General features: G+C 33.6%; 6 protein-coding genes across 6 annotated transcripts; 3 read left to right on the plus strand and 3 right to left on the minus strand.

Annotated features, from left to right (window-relative positions):
- Positions 1–29: 29 nt before the first annotated feature.
- On the minus strand, positions 30–686 carry DDP1 (polyphosphatase DDP1; the record flags this gene model as incomplete). Its single annotated transcript, XM_001645255.1, has 1 exon — positions 30–686. One exon carries the CDS (start codon positions 684–686, stop codon positions 30–32), a length of 657 nt encoding a protein of 218 aa, XP_001645305.1.
- A 2,021-nt stretch (positions 687–2,707) lies between these two features.
- GAL7 (UDP-glucose:hexose-1-phosphate uridylyltransferase) lies at positions 2,708–3,802 on the minus strand (the record flags this gene model as incomplete). The annotated part of the gene is made up of 1 exon (XM_001645256.1): positions 2,708–3,802. The coding sequence occupies one exon, from the start codon at positions 3,800–3,802 to the stop codon at positions 2,708–2,710; it is 1,095 nt and encodes a 364-aa protein (XP_001645306.1).
- A 1,527-nt stretch (positions 3,803–5,329) lies between these two features.
- Kpol_1037p46 (uncharacterized protein) lies at positions 5,330–6,886 on the plus strand (the record flags this gene model as incomplete). The annotated part of the gene is made up of 1 exon (XM_001645257.1): positions 5,330–6,886. The coding sequence occupies one exon, from the start codon at positions 5,330–5,332 to the stop codon at positions 6,884–6,886; it is 1,557 nt and encodes a 518-aa protein (XP_001645307.1).
- Positions 6,887–8,432: 1,546 nt separating this feature from the next.
- On the plus strand, positions 8,433–12,956 carry SNQ2 (ATP-binding cassette transporter SNQ2; the record flags this gene model as incomplete). Its single annotated transcript, XM_001645258.1, has 1 exon — positions 8,433–12,956. One exon carries the CDS (start codon positions 8,433–8,435, stop codon positions 12,954–12,956), a length of 4,524 nt encoding a protein of 1,507 aa, XP_001645308.1.
- Positions 12,957–13,330: 374 nt separating this feature from the next.
- POA1 (ADP-ribose 1''-phosphate phosphatase) lies at positions 13,331–13,873 on the plus strand (the record flags this gene model as incomplete). Its single annotated transcript, XM_001645259.1, has 1 exon — positions 13,331–13,873. The coding sequence occupies one exon, from the start codon at positions 13,331–13,333 to the stop codon at positions 13,871–13,873; it is 543 nt and encodes a 180-aa protein (XP_001645309.1).
- A 246-nt stretch (positions 13,874–14,119) lies between these two features.
- Positions 14,120–17,641, minus strand: Kpol_1037p49 (chitin synthase; the record flags this gene model as incomplete). The annotated part of the gene is made up of 1 exon (XM_001645260.1): positions 14,120–17,641. One exon carries the CDS (start codon positions 17,639–17,641, stop codon positions 14,120–14,122), a length of 3,522 nt encoding a protein of 1,173 aa, XP_001645310.1.
- Between the last annotated feature and the right edge of the window lie 789 nt (positions 17,642–18,430).

Here is an 18,430-nt window from a genome sequence, read left to right on the forward strand (position 1 = left end):
GTTTTCAGAAAGAAAGATATACAATCAGATCAATTTCTCACTATGCTAGATCGATCCAAAGCTTCTAGGAGTTCAGGTCTTTTAGCAATGAGTAAGTTCTCCTTTGCTTCTCCATAATTGAACAACTTTCTCTTTCTTTTACCACACTCAGGGTATTCTTCAATTAACTCCCTTATTTCAAGTTCATAGAAATGGAACTCAGATCTTGGAGGATGGCTAGCCACTTCCATATCAGATTTGGCATTTTCAAATGCCTTAATGTCTTTGTTCCATTCTTTTGGTGGTCTCATATCTTCAATTGTACCTAATTCTTTGGTTATCTTCCCTACGCAACCAGCTTCTTCCCATGTCTCACGTTCTGCAGTTATCTTATAATCAGGTTCATCTTTCTCAACACCACCTTTAGGGAATATCCACTTCTTCTTATGAGCTGAAGAGGTTATCATTAGTACTTGCTTCTTATCCTGTGTTAAGCAGATGCATCCAGCAACTAACCTGGCTCCAGTTATTGGTGAATAGACCTGGTTTTCTCTCCCCACTCTAGCAGCAGCAGATCTTATGACAGTTGAACTCATCTCTGGAGAGTATAGAGACTCTTGAGTAATCTTGAGTAATCTTGAGTCTCTTCCAGGTTTACCAAATGGAGGTTTAATTAACATCAACTTTTTCTTGACTGGTAAAATCATTGTTTAAATAGCTCTTGCGCCTTATACAAAAGACACTAAGTTATATAAAGTGTTAAAACACCAAAGTTAATATCCAATAAGAAACATCTTCTTGAAGGTTGAACAAATCGATAATAATTTATGAGTAATTAGTCAAAGAGTTTCAAAACTTTGCTTTATACAACAAAATCTGAATAAGTCCCTTACAATTGTAGCAATGACAGTGCAAAGAAAAGTGGTAAGAACAGTGGAAACAGTGATATTTCTACCATCTTGGTAACGTTGGTAATTGGTATTTGTCAACAGAATGTTGAATATTTGATCTTCTTAATCTTGGTCTAGTTAACTATCGATTTCTTCCATCTACAAGAATAATCAGAATCTGGGACAAGGAGAATTGTAAATGAGTGATTGTAGATTACCAATCTCATTAACCTGTATCTGTTTCTTCAGAAGGTTGTAACTTATTTCATATATTTGAATTATGATTAAATATTGTTCTATTATAGGGCAAGTTGATTTTGTTCATATTTTTCTGACCACTTTGGCCTGTTTTGGTAAGCTAGATGACGAAACGACAGTAAATGGTCTAATAAAATATTAGACAGGCTAACCGAAAAAGTTTATTATCATGTCTTGAGTACATAGACGTTGGTTGGTTGATCATTTAGTTAATCAGATTAATTGAGTATATAACTTTCAATAATCCAATCATGCTATGTTTAGATGCAGATGCATTTTTTTAAATTAACAAGTTATGTCTTATCTCATCTCAAGGATATCTTTTATTTAAATATTATGTTTTATATTGGATGTAAATAAACTCTAATAAATCCGAACCAATTATTGTAATAATCTAAGTCTGTTACCAGTGACACTTTCATATATTTACTTTCTGTCTTTCGTTCAGATGTCACATTCTTGATTCCACGACATGTCGTCTTACACTTTGATGTCGTCTGTATTTATGTTACCTGTGATTGGTTTGGATAGTTTTCTCGTTAGTATATTAGTCTTAGATGGAAATACTAGTTAATAATAATTTAGTTTTTATACTCAACCAAACAACAGCGATTCGATCTGCTCATCCCCTCCAATCCATTGTAAACTCTGGAAAATTATTCATTATAAATATTTAAATATGGAGTGTCTCTTCTAAAGATATGTCGAGGACTTGATTGCTAGATTGTAATACTGATGTATTGCGAGATAAAAGTAACTGGCGCCAGGTAATATACAAATGACAAGATCTATACTAGTACCTAGCTGAGAAAAGACATTAACAATTACATCAATGACTGTTTCAGAGTAGTAACCATTTATATTGGGATTCAACATACAGTTTATATAGTTCTAGAAGTAAAGGAACAGGTTAGTGGGATTGGTAATCTATAATCACTCATTTACAATTCTCCTTGTCCCAGATTCTGATTATTCTTGTAGATGGAAGAAATCGATAGTTAACTAGACCAAGATTAAGAAGATCAAATATTCAACATTCTGTTGACAAATACCAATTACCAACGTTACCAAGATGGTAGAAATATCACTGTTTCCACTGTTCTTACCACTTTTCATTATTTTATTCGAATTCATAATTTTGAACTTTATAATATAATACTGGCCAGGTTTGACCAAGTTACGCCTTCTTTCCCTTCACAGCAATTGACTGTAACGTGACTTCATGGGTGTCTGTTCCTCACAGGTGCAAATGACTCAAATTAAAATAATAACCAACTAGGTTCAGGCTAACGTGTCGATACGTTAAAATAATTATTATGATATCATATTATGTGCTTTCCCATATTTTTATAACAACTTTGAGTTGAAATTGGATGGTGTCAAGAGAGTATTTTGATTTAGTCGAAACTTTTCTTGAAAAGTCAAAACAAATGCTTCCTACCAAAAGGTGATTCTGCCTATTTATTAAACTCAAAGATTCTATTATAAGTAATATTTTCATTCAATTTGTCATTTACTATATCAGTATAAATTATTCAGCGTTTATAAAAAGTTTTAAGTCATGGCGTAATTAAGATCAATCAAAGTTTCTCCAAATAATGTACTTCAGAATCCAAGTTTCTTAACCTCTCAGCTGCTTGTTCAGCAGTCAAATCCCTTTGTGGTTCACCTAACATTTCAAAACCAACTAAGAATTTCCTTACGGTGGCTGATCTCAATAATGGTGGATAGAAATGCATATGGAACCAACTCATTTCCTTTTCCTCGTTGGTAGGATTAAAAGGTTGCTGATGAATACCCATAGAATAAGGGAAACTGGTTTGGAACAAGTTATCGTATTTGGTAGTCAATTGTTTTATAATTGTTGCTAAATCTTTATTTTGCTTTTCGTTGAAGTCCACAATTGCAGGGATTCTTTCCTTTGAAACAATAATCGTTTCGAATGGCCATACTGCCCAATATGGAACTGTAACAATAAAAGTATCATTTTCCAATACTACTCTTACTTTTTCTTTCAATTCTAATTGAACGTAATCACTCAATAAATGACAGCCGTTATCTTTTTGATATTTTCCAAAAGATTTAAATTCTTGTGAAACTTCACTTGGTACTACATCTAAACACCAAGCTTGACCATGAGGATGCAAATTAGAACAACCCATAGCAGTACCTTTGTTTTCGAAAATTTGTAAAAATTTATAAGGGTTGCCTTCTTTTCTTTCTTGATCTAATGTATTGTACAAAGATTGCCAAGCATTGACCACCCCAACTAATTCATCAACTTTCATTTGTGGGATAGTCAAATTATGTTTTGGACTAAAACAGATAACAAAACAATTACCTTTAACCGATTGAACTTTAAATAATCTTTTTTTGATTTCATCAGTTTCATCAGTTTCATCTATGTCAGGTTGTTCTAATTTAACAGCGGGATAATCATTTTGAAAAATATAAGTACTTTCATAAGCTGGAGTACTATTACCAGTGGCTCTTTTATTTCCAGGACATAAATAACAATTTACATCATATTCTGGAATATTTGGTTTACCTACAGTTTCTTGTTGACCTAACCAAGGTCTTTTAGCTCTATGTGGAGAAACCAATACCCATGAATCAGTCAATGGGTTGTAACGTCTATGAGAATTGTCAGTGTAATCAAATTTAGCAGTAGTCATTATTTTTAAAAATTTTCAATCAGTAATAATATTATATATCTTATCCTTTAAAGTTCTTATTGCGTAAAAGATATATCTTAGGTATGGAAATTTATCAATTTATCAATCTATCTATATATACCTATATCTGTATATGCCTGTTCATATAGATACAGACCAATAATGGAATTGATGATGTTAGTCAACTACAAACTATAATAGTACCACATTTTTATATCATCATCTTTATAATTATAAGTTTCGATGATCTAATCAGTTCTTAAGTGCCAAATCAGTTTTAATATGACTACTTATTACCTTTCGGTAAACTATGATCCGTATCTGCTAGACTTCCGGGACACATCGAACCGTCTCCCACCATCCCAGCGGATCGAAGGTTTCCGAAACATGGGGTTGCTTCAGATGGAATGGATCAGTACAATGGAACTAAATCAACAGTTTCCATTCTATGTGTATATGAAAGAATACCTGCAAAATCTAGATGTGTTGGTCACATATACCTAAACATATATGGATATGGGATTTCACTCATTTGTGCCATCTTTAGAAATACATTCTGTTTTCAATAGAACAAGAGACAGAGACAGAGGATGGGAGAGAGGACTGCTGATAGTTGACAACAACTCAACGATCCCATCTACTGTTTCTATTTCTTCATACAAGCTTTCAACTAACAATGCAACTAAAACAAGCAGAGGTTTTGGTCCTCACTTGAATTGAATTAGGAAATTATCTCCCAACTGAAAGTAAAAATATGAAGATGATTTATAACACACATTTTAACAAAGACACTCTCCAGACTTGGTGCTAGAAGTATCTACCGGTTGTCTTCTTGCCGTCATAAAAACCAACAGCAGATATAGTTAGCTGGTTTGGTTGTTCCACCATTATGTATATATATGTAAGCATCGTTTATCACAGACACAGTCTGCCTTCGGTCTGCCGTTATCCGAGATCTCTTGTGGCAGCCAGATCTGGGGAAACTAAAGCCAGTTCGAAACTGCAAGAGTAAGAGTGTATGTTTGTATACAGTGTAAGAGATAGATAGATATTGTTGATGCTCAAAAAGATTAGATACATGATGAAGTAAAGATTCCACAAGTGGCCTTTGTTATGCTAAGGCTACTTTCAATTGATTAACCATGTCTTTTCTGTTTGTTTTCTTGGGGGTGGAGGTCTGTCGTCCATTTTTAGTTTAATCTACTCATCGACTGACATCAGACATTCTTGTACGTTGAAGTTTATTGTTAATACTACCATCTATCTATTTGAAGTTGTGGGGAAGTTAGTCTCAATCAATAACTAAGGGATTTCGATAACAATCCTTTCAAGATAAAATTTATATAAATATCAGACATATCTGATTCTTCAAAATCCAATCTTGCGTAAGTTCGATTATGTTTATATTTAGATATATGTTATTATTATAACATCTGACTCTATAATATCATAGCATTATTGCTACTACAAGATCCATCAGATTGATTAAGTTGTGCAATTTTACACTAAAATAATTAAAATAATAATATGTCTGTCCCTTTCTTTAATAAATCATCAGAGGAAATACCTCTTGTTTTAACCAAGAGAACTCCTACTGTCATCGAACAATTCACTGAGACTTATGGTGTTGCTCCAGATTTCATAACTAGATCACCTGGTAGAGTTAACTTAATTGGTGAACATATTGATTACTGTGACTTCTCGGTTTTACCAATGGCCATCGATGTCGATATGGTTTTGGGTATCAGAGTCTTAGATGAATCTGAAAATTCAATTACTATTTCAAATTCTGACAAGAGATTTGTCCAAAGAAAGTTCGATTTACCATTAGATGGTTCTTTTGTTAACATCGATCCTTCTGTTTCAGATTGGTCAAACTATTTTAAATGTGGGTTACATGTTGCTCATGAATTCTTAAAAAGTTTAAGTCCAGAAAAATTTAGTAACAGACCTTTAGTAGGTATGGAAATATTCTGTGACGGTAATGTCCCAACTGGTGGTGGTTTATCTTCTTCTGCTGCTTTCATTTGTGCTACCGCTTTAGCTATAATTAGAGCCAATATGGGACCAAAATATGTCGTTTCAAAACAAGACTTAATGAGAATTACTGTTGTTGCTGAACATTACGTTGGTGTCAACAACGGTGGTATGGATCAAGCTGCCTCTGTTTGTGGCGAAGAGGACCATGTCTTATACGTTGAATTCAAGCCTCAATTGAAAGCCACTCCATTCAAATTCCCACAATTAAAATCTAAACAAATTCAATTTGTTATTGCTAACTCACTAGTTGTCTCAAATAAACACGAAACTGCTCCAACAAACTATAATTTAAGAGTAGTTGAAGTCACAATTGCTGCAAACTTGTTGGCTACCAAATATGGAGTTTCTATCCAAAAGAGAAACGACGGCAATAGCTCAAGTTATGGCACTTTAAGAGATTTTATGAATGCTTACTATGCTCGTTATCACGGTGTCACTGTTCCATGGGATGGTGATATCAACACTGGTATTGAGCGTTTAGAAAAAATGGTCGAATTAGTTGAACAATGCCTTGGTTCAAACAAAGAAGGGTTTACAGTCGATGAAATTGCTGCTGCATTGAACATTTCAAGAGAAGCATTCACCAATAATTATTTGACTATCTTCCCTGTCAGGTTCCAAGTCTTAAAATTATACCAAAGAGCTAGACATGTTTACACTGAAGCTTTAAGAGTTTTGAAGAGTATTAGACTATTGACCTCTACTGAATTTAACAGCGATGATGATTTCTTCACTTCGTTTGGTAACTTAATGAATCAATCACAAGAATCATGTGACAAATTTTACGAATGTTCATGCCAACAATTGAATGAAATTTGTGAAATTGCATTAGCTAATGGTTCCTTTGGTTCACGTTTGACTGGTGCAGGTTGGGGTGGCTGTTCTGTCCATTTAGTTCCAGCTGGTGCTGAAGCTGAAAAAGTTAAGAAAGCCTTAATTGATAACTATTACAAAGTTAAATTCCCAAATATCTCTGAAAGTGAAATTGACAATGCAATCATTATCTCCAAACCTACAATTGGAAGTTGTGTTTACGAATTGTAAATGAACTAATTTAAATGCAATTAAATTTTACATAAGTTGGTTCCCACTAGGACAAGCAGTTTAAATCCCATAATTCTTATAATGCCTCGATTTTCTAATGATAAATAAATCACGAAGTTTAACCTTAAGTTTAACCTCTAATTAATGATTATGAATTTTATAATAAATAAAAAATACAATACTGATATTATAACCATTCTTCTTCCAAGTACTGATAGAGTGTAAGTGATGTATGGTAAAAGGGAAAAAGATGACAACGTCAGCAAGAATGGAATAATTTACGATAGGAAAACAATATGGAAATAAAGACTCAAGCAGGCAAAAAAAGTAACTAAATTGTAACAATACTTCCTACGTTGCCAAATTCGAAGTAATAAATATTTTTAATTTCAAGGCTTTACTCTTACTTGTTTGAAAAATAAGGGAATAAGTCTTCGATTAAACCTATCCTTCTTCAATTTGAATCGGCTCAACAGTCTATCCCTAATATATCAAACTACATCCACTTAATCTCAGAAATCAATGATAGCATATAGAAAAATATCATCGACATAAATATCCTTCAACTTGTAATCCTAACCAAAACATCTTTAAACAGTTTTTCTTTATGCCAAAATACTAAAAACCTTAAAAAAAATCCATCACCAAGCTTTAATTTACTACAGGGGCTCTTTTTCCAATAAGGGGCAGTTTTCGAAATTGGTAAACGTAATAAGCTTAAGGTAATGATGATAGAAATAGGATAAAGGAAGAGTCTGCAGTAACCTCTTCATCTATGTAGGGTTGGATATATTTAGACACGGTTGTTACAGTTGTTGTTGTTGTGGTTGGTTCTGAAGATAAATTAGTAGGTAGCTCAAATTCTCTAAATTAAACGGTAAATTGAGTTACTGATTAATTTTTCGAAGCTAATAGTAGTCATTGTAGTAGTCTTAATCTGGTCTTGCTCTGCAGGATGGTTGCTTTTAGAATGCAAGTATGGCGAGCTAGTTAGAGAGAGAACTAACCAGACTAACTTGGATATTTTATTTACATGAAAAAAAAGTAGTGAAATTCTGTAGCTTGATTCTGGGTTATATTTAAATTTGTTCATCTACAACGTCAAATTAATCATTGTTTTACTTAAAAATGACCCTTAAGGGAGTAACTGGTTAGAGGAAGGTTTCTGATACTTGATAATATCACTACGATGCTTGCAGAAGTAAGATATACTATCATAGGATACATTGTGTTTACTATTGTGTTTCCTGATTAATTATCTCTATCTTTATTATTATTTCTTCGCTAAATCTCCTATAAGTCCAATTTGGTTTCCTGTCACCTAGCTACTGCATATGTTGTATTGTAAAATTATTTAATTAATTTCCTTCACCTCAATTTAAATATAGAGCTAATTCCATTATCTGCTTACCAGATAATTAATATAAAACATTACTGTAATTCTTATCAATTATATCATTCTCACTTCTTGTCAACTCGATAGCATTGTAAGACAATGCCTGTTGAATTGAGTAACAGCAAGTGCAATTGAATTGAAATACACATAATGGCTGACAATATTTCAGAAATAAATGAAAAGTTAGGAGATTTAAACAATTCAAGAGCTAATAATAATGGTGCAACTAATGATGAAAGCGAGGAAACTCTAGAACCTGAACATATTTTAGAGAATTTTGATAATACAGGACGTTCTTTTGCCAAAGATTCGAGACCTTCATCAATTTCAGAACATGAAAGTACAGAATCATTGACTAACAGCCGACTGGTTAATAGAATTACTTCTTTGGCAAGAACCTTTTCTCATGTAGAGACCTCCAGCAGTGAAGCTGACTTTGAAACAATTAAAGACCCTAGAAAGATAATAGAAAAATTTGTGAGAGATGCTTTTGAACAAGGTATTCATATCAGAAACACTAGTATAATAATGGAAGATATTACCGTTCAAGTTCCCGATACATCAAGACAAGAAGCCAGTACATTTGGCGATTTCATTTTATTGCCAATTACAATTTACAAGATGATTAAAAAATTCACACAACATAAGAAGATGAAATCAATTTTAAGTGAAGTAAACTTCTTGGTAAAACCAGGAAATATGGTTTTGGTTTTAGGAAGACCTGGATCAGGCTGTTCAACTTTGTTGAAAACTGCAGTAGGCGAAACTAGTTCATATAAAGGTAACGTATCAGGATCTGTTACATATGATGGTATTCCTCAAAAAGAAATGGTTAAAAATTATAAATCAGACTTAATATACTGTGCTGAAACTGACATTCATTTCCCACATTTAACTGTTAAACAAACTTTAGATTTTGCCCTGGCTTGCAAAGTTCAAAACGTTAGAATAAATAATATGTCAGCAAAGAAACAAATTGGCATTGCAAGAGATTTATTGGCAACTATATTTGGTTTACGTCACACTTACTCTACAAAAGTTGGCAATGATTTTGTTAGAGGTGTTTCCGGAGGTGAAAGAAAGCGTGTTTCTATTGCTGAAGCATTGGCTGCCAGAGGTACCATTTATGCTTGGGATAATGCTACAAGAGGATTAGATGCGTCTACAGCACTGGAATTTGCCCAGGCTCTTCGAACATTTACAGAATTATTAAAATCAACCTCTTTCTGTTGTTTGTACCAAGTCAGTGAGAATATATTCCACACATTTGATATGGTGACAGTGCTTTATTCAGGAAAACAAATCTATTATGGCCCTGTCGCTAAGGCTAAGGACTTCTTTGAACGAATGGGATACAAATGTCCACCAAGACAAGACACAGCAGAGTTTTTAACTGCATTAACAGATCCTAATGGGCTCCATCTCATTAAAGAAGGTTTTGAAGGAACTGTACCAAGGAGCGCTGACGAGTTTGAGTCGTATTGGAAGAGTTCACCTGAGTTTAAACAGTTGTTGTCAGATATCGAAACTTATAAGACAGAAGTAGACCCAGAGAAGACGAGAGAAATCTACACAATGTCCTTAAAGCAGGAAAAGACAAAATGGACAAGAAAGAGTTCTTATTATACTGTATCATTTCCAGAACAAGTTAAATTATGTACTATTAGAGGATTTCAAAGAATATATGGTGACAAGAGTTTTTCCATCATTAGCACTGTAGCTGCTGTTTTTCAATCATTCATTATTGGATCTCTATTTTATAACACACCGTCATCGACATCTGGTGCGTTTTCTAGAGGTGGTACCCATTTCTTTATGCTATTATACTATTCCTTGATCAGTTTAGCCAATATTTCATTTGCACAGAGACCAATTATTAATAAGCATAAAAGCTATTCTTTTTACCATCCAGCTGCGGAAGCACTCTCAGAGAATCTTTCATTCTTTCCATTCAGAATGATAGGTTTAACTATGTTTATGGTGGTAATATATTTCTTGGCAGGATTGAGAAGAACGGCTAGTGCATTCTTCATAACTTATTTATTTCTTACTATGGCTGCGGAAATTATCAATTGTCTATTTCAGATGATTGCAGCTGCTTGTGAAACTATAAATGAAGCCAACTCTATAAATGGGATATTAATGCTGTCATTGTCAATGTACTCGACGTATATGATCCAATTACCAGAAATGCGTGTATATTTTAAATGGATATCATTTGCATTACCATTAAGGTATGGGTTTGAGTCAATGTTAAACGCTGAATTTCACAATAGATATATGAGCTGTGGTGGCACACTAGTCCCATCTGGTCCAGGATATGAGAATGTCCCTCCCTCAAATCAGGTTTGCGCATTCCCTGGCTCTACACCTGGATCATCCGAAGTTCTTGGTGATAATTATTTGAGGGTCCAATTTACTTACCAATATAAGAACACATGGAGAAATTTTGGTATTTTTTGGTGTTTTTTGTTAGGTTATCTTGGGTTAAAGTGTCTTCTAGCTGAATTCAAACCGTCATTTAGGAAAGAAGGCAATATTTTGTTATATAAAAAGAATTCCAAAATACTTTCTCCATTTAAAGATGAGGAATCAACTCCTGATGTAGGTGAAGTGAGTTTGAAACATCACACGACTGCAACCTCTTCAAATAATGAAACTATAGTACATGAAAAGGATGAAGTATTCGAAGGCTTGGGAAGTACTGGAAACTTCCTTTGGAGAGATCTTGTTTATACGATCCCACTTGAGGGCAGTACCAGAGTTTTATTGGATCATGTTTCAGGATATTGTATCCCAGGAAAACTGACTGCTTTAATGGGTGAATCTGGAGCTGGGAAGACTACTCTATTAAACACTTTAGCACAAAGGAATGAAATAGGTGTTGTGACAGGAGATATAAAAGTTGATGGTGCCAAAATTGATATTAGTTTTGGGAGACGTACCGGTTATGTTCAACAACAAGATGTCCATTTAGCAGAATTGACTGTAAGAGAAGCTTTAATATTCTCTGCTATGATGCGTCGTCCTGAATCAGTTCCTTATAGTGAGAAATTGGACTTTGTTGAAAAGATAATCGAGGTTTTAGAGATGGGAGACTATGCTGACGCTTTGGTTGGCTTAGAGGGTAGTGGCTTAAATGTCGAACAAAGAAAAAAATTGTCAATTGGTGTTGAACTAGTTGCCAGGCCTGATATTTTATTGTTTGTAGATGAACCTACCTCTGGGCTAGACTCCCAAGAAGCATGGTCAATTGTCCAATTATTGAAAAGGTTATCAGAGTCTGGACAGTCCATCTTATGTACCATTCATCAACCTTCTGCAACACTATTTGAACAATTTGATAGGTTGTTACTTTTGAAAAAAGGTGGTAAAACAGTATATTTTGGAGATATTGGTAATAATTCTGATACTGTCCTAGATTATTTTGAGAGGAATGGTGGAAGGAAATGTCTCGAAAGTGAAAACCCAGCTGAATACATTTTGGAAATAATTGGGGCTGGTGCCTCTGCTTCTGTAGAAGAAGACTGGGGTTCAGTTTGGAATAACTCACCTGAATCTACAACTGTTCAAAATGATATCGAAGGATTACTAAGTGAAAAGGGCAATAGGCCTGATGGTGAGCACTCCATTAATAAAACATATGCCACTTCATACTTTTATCAATTTAAATGTGTCCAGATGAGAGCATTTACAATTCTATGGAGAGATACTAATTATTTAGTATCGAAATTTATGCTTTTCTTAGTTACTGGATTATATATTGGTTTTACATTCTTCCATGTCCCCCAATCTTATAATGGTTTACAAGGTGCTCTGTTTGCAGCATTTTTGACACTGATTACTTCAGCACCAGTAATGAATCAAATACAAGCTAGGGCAATAGAGGCAAGAGAATTATATGAAGTTCGTGAATCTAAGTCAAATGTATTCCATTGGTCTTTATTACTTCTTTGCCAATATTTCAGTGAAATTCCATATAGTCTTGTATTTTCTGCCATTTATTTTGTAAGTTTCTACTTCCCTGTTGGTATATTTTACGAAGCGTCTCGATCAGCAGTATTTTACTTAAACTATGGAGTTATGTTCCAATTCTTTTACGTTGCCCTGGGATTAATGGTTTTATACCTGTCGCCAAATTTACAATCAGCAAACGTGATCATGGGTCTGACTTTATCTTTCCTTGTAGCATTTTGCGGTGTTGTACAGCCAAAGACTTTAATGCCAGGTTTCTGGACATTCATGTGGAAAGCATCACCTTACACATATTTCGTTCAAAATTTAATTTCAATCATGTTGCATGATAAGCCTGTTGTTTGTAAAGAGAAGGAGCTTTCGTTTCTTGATCCTCCTACAGGTTTAACTTGTGGAGAATACATGGCACCATTTCTCACAATAGCTCCAGGATACATAAACAATCCTGATAGCACATCTAATTGCGGATATTGTCTCTATTCAGTAGGTGACAGCTATTTAGAGAGAGTGTCAGCAAGTTATAGTAATCTATGGAGAAATTTTGGATTTTATTGGGCATACATTGTATTTAACCTAATAGCAATGGTAGTAAGTTACTACATTTTCCATATTTTAAAAATTCCTTCCAAGATAATACATATAATTAAAAATGCACTTGCAGCATTTAGAATCAAACAAAAGAATAAAAATAACAATTGATAAAACCCTATTTTCTTTTGTTTGTTTGTTTGTTTGTTTGATTCCCTTTAACACTTAATAATAAAAAGACATATTGAACTTTCATATTTAATTAATTACTACTTTCAATAATAATAATAATACTAATACAAATACTAATACTAATACTTGATATAAATAACACTCTTAATTCATATTTGGATGACATTGGCTTGACATATCTTCTTGATTACGTCGCCTTTATTCACTTTTAGTTTTTAAGGCCTTAATGAACAGAAAGACCGCATGGATTATTCATCTATTAAAAAAAAAAGTTAGATGAGTACCTTTATTCGAATTGAATCAAAATTATTGCCCTTACAAATGGTGTAATAGCAAGACATTCGACTCGATTAATGATTGAAATGAATAATATTAGTTATATTAAGGGGAACATATTACATGGAGGTAATATTCCTAGGATTCTTATTCACTCTTGTAACTGCAATGGCACTTGGGGTGGTGGAATAGCTTATCAGCTTGCTGTACACTATCCTGAAGCTGAAAAAATCTACACGGACATATGTGATGATTTTGGTTCTGAATTGCTTGGGAAATGTGTTCTAATACCTAGCTTTAGCGATGATTCATTATTAATTGGATGTCTTTTCACTTCAGTTTATGGTGGATCTAGTCATGATACTAAAAATGAAATATTGAAATATACCAAACTATCACTAATGCAGCTAAGTCTACAATTAGAAAATAATGATAGCTGTATCGATACGTGTTTAAGTGAATATAATCAATTACTAATATCAAATATTAAACATCATTTAAAGGATTATAAGCTAGAAATGCCAAAAATAAATAGTGGGATATTTAATGTGCCATGGGAAGAGACTGAAAAGATTTTAAAAGAATTAAAACCTATGGAGTTTACTGTATTTAGTATATAGTTTAAACATAAATATTTCTTAATTATTATTAATAATTTAATTTATATCATTAATTAATTGGGTATTTAATAAGTGATAATTTGAAAAATAGATAATATATCAACCAATGTTTTAATAAAATAAAAATTCAGATTCGGATCCAAACTGTGATTAAATATATAATCAATCAATATTAGAAAACAATAGCTCGTGTATATTTATCTCGATTGTCCTTGAAAAATAAATACAATTATTTTAATGGATGCTTCAGTAAAGGGCAGGTTCAATTGTTTGTGAATTTCTTAAATTTTCCCTTTCAAATTCCCTCCATGTTCTCATTTTAATTTTAGAATGATCAAATTCACCCTCAATATCATCTTTCCCCTCTGCATCATTGCCACCAGCAATTGTTCTTGTTTCCCCCCAACTGAAGTCATCAAATTTCCAGTATGCATATGAAGGAAGAATAAAATTCCAAACAGGCAAGGCAAACAGATAAATTAACATCCAAATCAAGTAAGACCATCTAGTAGCAGTAACAACCACAATCAAACCAGGTAAACCTAAAATTATACTTAACAAAACTAATGTCAAGATAGGAGTAGGGTTTGAGATAATAGCAAAAACAATCACATAAATAGTAAAACATAATGCTAATGGTAACACTAAAGTACCCAACAATTCCATACCAATAACAAATTGCATTGAAAAACAGAATGTACCACATAGATCTCTGATTAAAACTAGTTCAAATAGATTATGAACTGTAGAGTTAATCCAACGACGACGTTGTGAAAGAAGAACCTTAAAGCTATCTGGCGCAATGGTTTTACAGGCAGCTTTAGGGACAAACACCTGTTTTCTCTTTGGGAATGTTTTTAACATCAAAGATGATAGATATCTATCTTCACCCAATAGTAACAAATTCTTCTTATGCAAAGTGGTGGTAACATTATCCGAATATCTCTCCACAATATCTGGATTTGCCAAAATAGGTACCCAATAACCATCTGAACCTTTTGGAGATTTAATACGATAAATTGAGAAACAACCTGGCAAACATGTCACGGAACCAAAAACAGATTCAAATGCCTTTGATTGATGATGAGAGATGTAATATTCAAATACTTGAATTGCAGTTACCCATGACTGCCTTTTATTTGCAATTTTTGTTTCACCACATAACCCCATAATCATTGGATCTCTAACCATTTCGGCAACCATATGAGTCAAAGAATCTGGATAAACTTTAGTATCCGCATCAACCATTAAGACTGTTTCATAGAAATCAGCCATCAACCCTGTAATTCTCCATATATTTTTCAACATTTGGAATTCCAATTCTGACATTCTTTCATCAAAGGTTATTTTTTGCAAAAATGACATTAGAATAATTTGAGAATCACGCTTACCTCTATTACCTGGTTTTGCAGAACCTTGCTCATCCGGTGTACCACATTTAACTACTACAATCATAGGTACATGCTGTTGTCTTTCCGAAGGGACAGTTTCATCATCATACTTATAAAAACCAGCATAGATCTTTGCCATATTGTGTCTCTTAGTACCAGATGCAACAGCTACATAAGAATATGCCTGAACTTCATCAGGAGGAATAACAAAATCTGTCATCATTTCTAAAACAGTTTCTGGTGTTGTTTTATCGTTACCTGAACCTTTAATCAAACCGTCACATAAGACCATCAATAATTTATGAGAATTTGGATAATCAGTTGTAGTCAACGAGTCTAAAGTCGATCTGATACCTTGTTCACCTTCAGAATAGCAGGTAACACAACAAATCGTGTGGATTAATGGAAAATCAAATGGCATATAATCAACTGGGGGTTGTTGAACTACATCTGGATGGATATCAGTTGGGTCTAGTGAACGAACCTCAGAAGCCGCAGCCATAGGATTAGTTGCTGCTCCGTTCCATAAAAGTGATGTTGAAGATATTAAGGCAGATGGATTACGCGAATGCAAGCCATAGAATGATTTATTGTCAGGTGTCTCATTCGAGACTCTTAATGCATTCTGAGTACTCATTGTAACCACATCACCAGATTTTCCAAACCTCATTGAATCATTATTCAAATCAAGAGTGACTTCATTCAATGGCAAAAACTTTGAACCTCTTCTTTTATGAGTTTCCATTCTTGAAGCATTTGATGGAAACTGATCTCCTGGAAAAGTAGGCTTCTGAGATCCGATATTTAATCCTTGACTGTTTATGTTTTCAGACCAATCTTCGATTTCATTAATATGTTTAACCATCGATTTGTTATCAATTACGTAAGCACCTTGCTTTCTGCTTACGATCCAACGGAAATAACAAGCCACAATGAACTTTGCTACGACGACAGATAAAATAAAAACAATCGAAACGTATAATACTATGTCTGAAACAATACATCCAACAGTTTTTGAATCAACTTCACCAACTCTAATAATTTCAGTTAAACATCGACCAATTTTTTTCTCATGACTTGTAGTAAATACGATAGATAAATCATAACCTTGCAGATTACTTTTGCGCAGATCATCAAACAATGCAGGATAGGTCAATTGATCTGTTTCTAGCCAATCTAATAAGGACAAATCTAAGACATGACCATTGTACACAACTAAATTTCTTGTTGAATTTTTAATATCATCCCAAGTAAAATAAACGTCAGCATTGCTGTTTAAGCTATAATATGCATTTCTGGACTCTTCAGAAGTATGACAAGCCCAACCAGGGTAGTATTCTGATTCAGTAAAATTTGGTTTTGTTGAACCATCCTGAGAGAATGGCTTACATGGGAAATACCATGCCATATTACCGTTGTCATCAAATGGAGTAGTTGCATTATCTCTTGGATTGATTATACCAAGACAATTACCATTAACATTTTGAAATAAAAATGAAGCATCCATTCCACCATAACCTATAGGTGGATAAAGAACGTTTGTACCCGCTTCTATACCTGCTGCAGCTGGGTGAGAAGAAGAATCCAGATTATAAGCTTTACCATTAATAATCAGATAACTAGTTGAAACTTGATTATTTTTAAAACGAATTGGTGGATCCTTACAAACAGTTCTTGAGAAACCAAAAGTAATATAAGCAACAAATGCACCTAGATAAAAAATAATTGAAATCAAAGCAATTTTCTCTCTCCAAGCCATTTGTCTTTCTTTCTTTGGCATGCCAAATAAAGATAATAAAGGCGCAGGTGCCCAAAAGGTTATAATGTAGCAATATAATTGCCATAAACTCAATGATTCCTTTTCCTTATCATTCGAATTAGGTTTAGCATTTTTAGCATTTGGATTTGTTTCATATAACATATTTGTAGATTCATCTATCTGAATTGATGATTTCATAAATGGATCATTTTGTAAACCTGCCAAATCCAAATCATCCAATTCTATACTTTCTCTAATATCAGACTCTTTCCCGAGAGATTCATGACCAGTCCTACGAGATCGTATTGAATTGTTCTTATGAATATTGAAACCACCACCACTCCTTAACTCTGCATCATCATTATTTGGCAATAAATTTGGATCCAAACCAGTTGAAGAAGGTTGAACAGCAATTTTACCCCTTTGTTCTTTAGTCTTTTGAACATAATAATAGTGAGGATTATCAGGATTGTTCAACCTGTTTCTTTCTGGTCGAATCAATGAGTTCTGTCTGTTGATTCGACTGTTACTTCTTAAAGAACCTCTGTTCGAATTCAATAAACCTTCATTGTCTTGGTCAAACTGCACATAGTAATCATCAGAATGACCCTTCATCATACACAGCAACAACTACAACAACAGCACTGACCTAACTAAATATCTCAATAGACTTCTGGGATCCTACCACTGACAGATACTGACTCGAAACTAGTTTACTATTTATATATCTTGTGTTGTTGTGTGGTTATAGATTCAAGCGATGCTCTTGTGAAATAAATTTTCAATATTTAAATGAAATGTAAACAGAAGAGATATTTAGAGATGAGCTCAAGAAGAACAACGATGACAAAAGGAATTGTAATGAAGGCAAGACATTCAGGACAGGACGGGACTGTGGTTATTATCAGGGATTTTGAGATGTTTACAATTGAATATATTTAAAAGAGATAGTTGAAATAGGTTAATGATGGGATTTGTCGTCAAGAAATAAGGTGTCAGCCGTATTTTTCTTTGAATAAAGATTTGAGAATATAGATTGCCAAGAGATCCAGGAAGAATAAATTAAATACAAGGAATATTATAATTTTAATACTAGTTGTAGATTAAATATTTGGTTTATTTATTAGGTTTTATGATTACAATTTTGTCCCTTCTCCGCATTGTCGACATATTGAATATATAGATCAGTTCCTATGAAGGGATATAAAACTGTTGAATTGGCAATTGGATCTGATCTTTGATTTTCCACAATGGTAAGACGTTTACTTAAACCAGTTGAACCAAGATATATCCTTCCTAACAGCTTTAAAATATACCTCCCTTCCCGTACCGTTATCTGCTCTTTCTACCTTTCCTCCCTGCCAACGTGAATCCCATTCACCTTCCGAACGCACGTGACCAAGGCTC

This window comes from Vanderwaltozyma polyspora, genomic scaffold (genome assembly GCF_000150035.1).
Source record: "Vanderwaltozyma polyspora DSM 70294 KpolScaffold1037 genomic scaffold, whole genome shotgun sequence".
In the NCBI taxonomy this organism is placed as follows: domain Eukaryota; kingdom Fungi; phylum Ascomycota; class Saccharomycetes; order Saccharomycetales; family Saccharomycetaceae; genus Vanderwaltozyma; species Vanderwaltozyma polyspora.